The following is a 7023-nucleotide window of genomic DNA, read 5'->3' on the forward strand; positions in this document are numbered from 1 at the left end:
GATCTGCCTTTGGGTGGACCCACAGATGTGGAAACTACCAGCTGTACTAACATAGGTATGTAGGATACGACAGAGGAATGTTTTCCATATTCTGAAGTCAGGACCCATTAGGGGTTCAGACTCTGGTTTGTAAGACTTAAATAGAATAGAATCAACAAGGCACAAAGGAAAAACTCAGACAGCATCTTGCATAGTATTAGAACATACAAAATCATTTCATGGTTCTCTCTGTTCAGTTGTGTGTGTGTACTTATGTGTTTTTGTTTGTTTTTCTGTTTTGTGAGCAAACATGCTAGATCACAAAATAAAGTCATACACTCAATACATGGTCAGAAATTCTGGAATCCACTACATAAAGGCAAGAATAGTTTAAAAAACTAAGTCCTGCTGGTGAGGGAAAAGAAATGTAAATAAGGGGTCCAACAGAGGATCCAGGTTGCAGAGAGAGCAAGCAGCAGCTTAGATGCTGAAGTGACCTGAGACTCAAGGGACCACACACTGACTGAATCTTCCTTGTTCCACTTGCCTCATCACAGTATCCACCTCATGCCCCTGATCTACCCATGTTTATTTGGCCACGCTTATTTTATTAAGGTGCAACACATTTTATTATGGTGCAATGGTGGGTGTTCTGGCCCGTTCCTCATTTTTCTTCATGGCATTCTTTTCTGTATTATTATTGAGCTTTGGCTTTGATCTCTTTTTTACATATCTGATGGGTACACGCTAAACCTGGTTCTGTTCCTTGTCCAACATGCAGAGGCTTCCCTACACTATACTCCATAAAATCCTACACAGGCTGTGAAAATTCATCTTTTATGTGCTTTATATCTGAGGACATTATGTCAGATTCATGCACTTTTTTTGTTGTAATAGGCTTTTTCCATTCTGATTTAAGATCCAAATGACCAGAGACCTCATCATTTGTTCATTTTGTGGTTTTAAAATGTGTGTATTTATATAGGAAAAAATTGAAGGAATTCAGAATACATAAAATAAAAATAATGGTACGAAAAATAAAATCAGGTTAAGTCTAGTGGATGCAAATAATTACATGAAATGATATTTAATAAAAATCTAAAAATGACATAAAACAAAAATAAAACTTTAATCACATCAGCACGTCTCAAATTAAAGATTGAAATGGGAAAATATGAGAAGAGACTTATTAAAAAGCAGCGGAAAAATAGTATCTAAAGTCATAATTCCTATCTATATAAAGTAAATGGATTCAAATATTCTTATGAAAAAGAAGCAATAGTTAGTTGAACTCAAAAGAATGTCTTCCACAAGAGGGGAGAGATGATTGTTATTTTTAAAAAACAGATCTAACCACAACAGGCAAAAAAAGATACAGGAAAAAGGAAGAGCAGATGTGAAATAGGAACACAATACATAGAAAAGAGTATTATTACTACTAAGGATTCAGAAAAATTTTCTATGTTTAAAATGTAATGGAGAGGACATGTTATGATTAACTGAAAGAACTGACCACAAAAATGTTACACACTTTCACACATTACCCCCAAATACATCTATACATATATAAAAACCTTGATGCCAAACAGCAAAGGTAGTGGAAAAGATTTCATTTTTTTTCTGACAATATAGGATAGAAAACAATATTCAATAACTCTGATTCCAATCTATAAATTATGTAAAGAACTTGCACATTCAATTTGCAATAAAGTAAAACCAAACCCCAAAATATGTTCAGACTTGTCAGTAATGAAATAATTACAAACTGAAAATATTTGAAATTCTGCTTGAGATTTATTATATTTTTTTCATGTGAATACACAACTTGAGAGAAGCTACTATGAAATAAATGTCTGTCTCATGACCTGTTGTGACAAGGTAATATCTACCTCCACAGCTATGGATCTTTTTGCTGAATATAGAACATGCTCAAATACACCCCATCTTAGAAATTAAAAAAAAATATTCTGAATTTGCTGCACAGTCCTACATATACAATGCTATACTTTCCTACTTTTCTGGACAGCAAAACTCCTCACATGTGTTTTAATTTTACGGGAACTATTTTACTTATCTCACTTATTTTACAGTGTCATCGAACTGGACTTCCATTCTCATTACTTAATCATCAGCTATGGCCCTTGCATTGCACAATCAGACACCTCTTTATTAACATATTAAATAAATTAATTATATGTTATCCGTTAACCAAGAACACAAATGCAGTGATCTCTCATCCCTGGACTAGGCTAATCAAGCTCCCAGGTGACTTCAAATAAAAGTTCTTAGGTTCCATTTTCTCTGAATCTTTCCTGGGTACCTCCTGGGCTCCCAGACTTACCTGGATGGGATCTCTGGGAGGGAAGTCTCCTGTGGAAGTCTAAATTGCTCCTTGAATTGTTGGGGATGAAGACTGAAGCTCGGTCAGCAGACAAGACTGCAGGGGGCAGGAAAGCATTGGCTCCTGATCCAGACTTATGACTCCAAAAGCAACTCCCATCTCCTGTCCAGCTTAGGGTGGCAAACACTGAAGGACTGCAGCAGGGGAGATATGTGTAGCTCTCTATACCTGCTCATTAGGCACATTTCCCTCCTGCTATTCCTACCTCGACGTACATAATTTCTCTCTGGGCCTCTGGAATAAAATGAAGGGAAATTTTCTCTAATGATTCTCTGATCCCAAGAGATCAGGTTAGAAGACTAGTGAACCCAGTCTTTATTACTCCTTGTCCTTGATCTTGCCTGTTTTTCAAAGGTCTAACCTGGACCACCTTACCCCAACCCTGAATTAATATTTTCTCCAGTGGCTGAGACTAAGGAAACTCAGTAATAGTTCCCTTTGATTTTTAAAAGATGAATTTGTGATGGGTACACAGCCCTTTTATCCTCAGAAAGTTGTTCTTCCTTTCTTCAACAAGAGGGAAGTCTCTGTTCCTTTGATATGTAAACTTGGGCACCACATTCTCTGGCTTCTTGACACATTTGTTCAAAAATTTAGGGATGTCATACTGTATCACAAGTTACAAGCTGTCATTTAGTCCCTCAATATAAAATATTTGTTATATGTAAAAAACCCACTTATATATTTTACTTCTCTTTAACCTGAGATTAGCATCTTATAGGCACTGCATGACTTAAGTTTTAGAAATATTTGTGCTATGAAGCAGTATTATTGTGAGCTCCAGTCTCCATTGCAGAAATGTGCTTAAGTTAAGTGATCAATTGAAAGGCTCAAACTGAGGAAGTAAAGGGAGGTTCACAGTGGCAGCATAGGAAGATCCTGCATCCACCTTGACCCACAGACACACTAAATCTACAGCTACATGTGGATCAATTTCTTCTAAAAGCAACCTGAAAACTAGATGAATAATGGCCTATTAACTTCTGATAAAGTATGACATCCTGTTTTTTGTTGTTTTTTTGTTTGTTTCTTTGCTTTTGAACAAATGTATTAAAAATAAGGAGACAGAGGCTCAAGGAGCTTACATTTTTCAAAATTACATAACAAAGCCTTTATAGCTATGTGCACTGTCAAATTATACACAAATGGAAATATGCATTAGATTCTCTTATTTTTGTATAGCTCCTTTAATTCATCAAATTGTATCCTTTAAATGTGCAGTTTTCTGTCTGTAATTATATTCCAATAATTTAATTAAATGGAAAAAATCTCATGGTGCTTGGCAAAGGGTTTAGTCTAAGCATAGTTTCTCACTTAACAGGGGTGAGAGAAACGTCTTCTGACTGGGAAGAACGCCAAGTCTCATTTACGGATGCAGAAACAGTTGTTAAATTGAAGTAATTCACATAATAAACTCATTTCTTCTGTAAATAGAAACTTAATGTAGATAAGATATAGAAATGTAGTAAATGGACCATAAACTGATTCAAGAAGGAAGAGAATGACAGCCTGGCTAACATCAATGAATGAGCCTTAGATACACAGTGTGGAGACTGACAGCTGACTACACACTCATGATGAGCACGATAGAAATCGGTACAACTTGCCAGCATATAATTTCTTATGAGGAGAAAGGAATTACTTCATCATATTTGACATAGAATGGCTTGTTATGTAGCAATAGCTAACTGACACAGTCTCCAAATGAACAGAACTGAGTGCAATTGTAATAATCTGCAGCTTTCTATGTTTGACACATGTTTGGCATATGTTTGAAGAGAACATTCATGGTCATTTTGTTATTCAAGTTTATGTCAGATAACTGTACTAACAAGTGACTACCTTGAGGTTCCCTTCTAGGTAACTAGGAGACATGGATGGACATGCCTGTTTCTGAAGAAAAACTTGTGACCCTGAATCAGTTGACTGGACAGGACATCAAGCTGTCTTGTGCATCATCCTCTGATCATGAAGAAAGGAGGGAGTCCTGAGCATGAAGGAGATGGGAAATAGGTGAATTGGCATTGTTTATTCAGCATCCTTTTTGTATTTATGACACATATTAGAAAAGGGGAGATATTTCATAGAACAATGGAAAGAATCTTATCAGTAGGTAGTAGTAGAAGTTTTCAAGGAGAAACAGGATGATAATAAAGTAATCAAACATAAAATACAGTACTCAATCCTTTACCACCTCAATGAATAAGCCCCTTATTTGTGGGCAATGATCTTCCATGCTTTCATAAATAGATGCATAGAGTGAAAAAGAAACATTGTGATATTTGTATTGTAGCTGTCAGAAATTCAGCTTTTGATTTCTGAGACATCTATTTCAAAGACAATCACACCAAATTAACATATTGCTGACTATAGGACATAGCTACCAGACTGGCACCCAGGCCACCCACACTCGTGAAGTCCCCCCTTTAGATTTGCCCCCAGGGTAAAGAGATACGTGACCACATGAGAGAACTCGTTTTTCTCTTGTGGTATCCTAATTCCATTCTTATGTTTTAAATTCACCGATAAAGACTGAACTAGCAACATCCTAGCCACCCCGCCCCCAGAAGCCAATAGAGGCAGAGGCCCAGGTTGGCGCTCTCTCACTCTCTCTCTCTCCATTTCTCTCTCGTGCTCTATCCAAGATTTATGTGCATGGCCCTTGGGCATGCTGTTCATCCTCCAGGACTTGCAAATACTAAATCTTTTAAAGTTCCCTGATAGACGTTGCTGAGTTGCATCTTGCTATCATAATGCAAACCACAAAGACCAATCTAACCACAGCATAATAGTCTTAGGTAGATTTCTGTGAAACCTTGCCACAAGTAACACAGGTCCAGGTGAATGCCTAAGAACTCCGAGCCAATAGCATCACTATGAATAGGCTGAGACTTAAGTGCAGCACTGCTAAAGTCTGCATTGTGAAAAATGGAAGTTAGGTTGGTAATGAAGAAAATTATGGACTAAAGTAAAATCCGTAACTTCATATTTTCATCTACAATGAAATTACATAAATAGCTTCAGTTGCCTAGTATAATTTTTCTCCCATATGAGTAAAACAAGTCATGATAATTCCCTCAGAAAAACTAGGGGAAATTATTTGGCATGTTATAGGTAACTTGAGAACAAAATTACTTCTAAGAAATCCAAGTTGACCTATGAAGATATGGAAATCTTCAAGTGTTTCTGGTCCAAGCTTGGGAAAAACTTTGGGAATGTATGAATAAGGGACAAAGAGGAGAAATGTCTATAGATCAGACAGAGCTTCTGCTTAATGAAGTGAGTTACTTAAATTGGGTAGAAGAGCTGAATTCAAATAAATGGAAATTCCAGGAAATAAATAGAAGGAGCAAATTCGATTTCAACAATCTGATCAAAGAATTTGTCTCTGAGGCTTTGAGCCCTGTCATCACAGACACTTCTTCAGCCACAGGACAATTGGTCCTTAAATAACTGCCATTGCAGTGATTCTTTTCAGAGCCCTTTTTATGTCTTTGTTCCTCAGACTGTAGATGAAGGGGTTCAGCATGGGTGTGACCACAGTGTACATCACTGAGGCTGTTGCACTTGAGTGTGAGCTGTTTGCAGCAGCAGGGCTGAGGTATACTCCTAGGCTTGTACAATAAAATAAGGAGACAACTGAGAGGTGAGATGTGCAGGTGGAAAATGCTTTATACTTCCCATGAGCTGATGAGATTCTTCGTATGGAGGAAACTATCTTAGAGTATGAGTAAAGAATCCCAGTGAGGGAGGCACCACCCAGCATCCCAGCTGCAGAATACATTACTATGTCATTAAGAAAGGTGTCAGAACAGGCAAGTCGGACCACCTGATTAATTTCACAGAAGAAGTGGGGGATTTCCACGTCTGTACAGAAGGACAGCCACAGCACCATTAAGCTGTGTAACAAGGAATTCAGAGCACCCATCACCCAAGACAGCAGCACCAGCAGTCCACAGAGCTGGGGGTTCATGATGACCATGTAGTGCAGGGGGTGGCAGATGGCTAAGAAGCGGTCATAGGCCATCACAGTTAGGAGAAAACCATCCAAACATACAAAGAGTGTGAAAAAGTACATCTGGATGATGCAGCCTTTGTAGGTGATAACTTTGCTCTGTGTCTGGATGTTCTGCAGCATCTTTGGGATGGTGCTGGAGATGAAACAGATGTCTACAAAGGACAGGTTGGAGAGGAAGAAGTACATGGGTGTGTGGAGGTGGGGGTCAGAGATGCTGGCCAGGATGATGAGTAGGTTTCCAAACACAGTGGTCAGGTACATGGAGATGAAAAGCCCAAAAATGAGGGACTGCAGTTCTGATTCTTTTGATAACCCCAGGAGAAGAAATTCTGAAATCCATGTATCATTCCCTTGATCCATGTGGTGGAGGTGACTATCAGGAAACAAAAAATAACATGACTAGTTTCTCAAAAATTGGCTTTGAAAACGCTGAAATTCTACAATTTATATTTAGTATTCAAAATTAATGGCCATTATATTTGTATGAAAATTTCCCCTTCAAGCAATCCTATGTGCCATCTCTGAATAAGAACTCCTATCCCACATTCACCCTTCTCCGCTAGTGGTCATGTAGTCTACACTTTTAATGAGGAATTCTGTCATGCATTTGGGGAATATAAATTGA

At 37.9% G+C, this 7023-nt stretch overlaps 1 protein-coding gene across 1 annotated transcript; it reads right to left on the reverse strand.

Moving 5' to 3' along the window:
* Positions 1–5825: 5825 nt before the first annotated feature.
* Positions 5826–6782, reverse strand: LOC130836774 (olfactory receptor 7A17-like). Its single transcript, XM_057709314.1, has one exon. It carries the CDS (start codon positions 6756–6758, stop codon positions 5826–5828), a length of 933 nt encoding a protein of 310 aa, XP_057565297.1. The 5' UTR covers positions 6759–6782.
* Between the last annotated feature and the right edge of the window lie 241 nt (positions 6783–7023).

The sequence above is a fragment of the Hippopotamus amphibius genome, chromosome 15, assembly GCF_030028045.1.
Source record: "Hippopotamus amphibius kiboko isolate mHipAmp2 chromosome 15, mHipAmp2.hap2, whole genome shotgun sequence".
NCBI classification, from domain to species: Eukaryota; Metazoa; Chordata; class Mammalia; order Artiodactyla; family Hippopotamidae; genus Hippopotamus; species Hippopotamus amphibius.

Excerpts from the sequence above, each read along its gene's own strand:
- LOC130836774 (XM_057709314.1), bottom strand. The coding sequence starts at position 6,758 with ATGGATCAAGGGAATGATACATGGATTTCAGAATTTCTTCTCCTGGGG.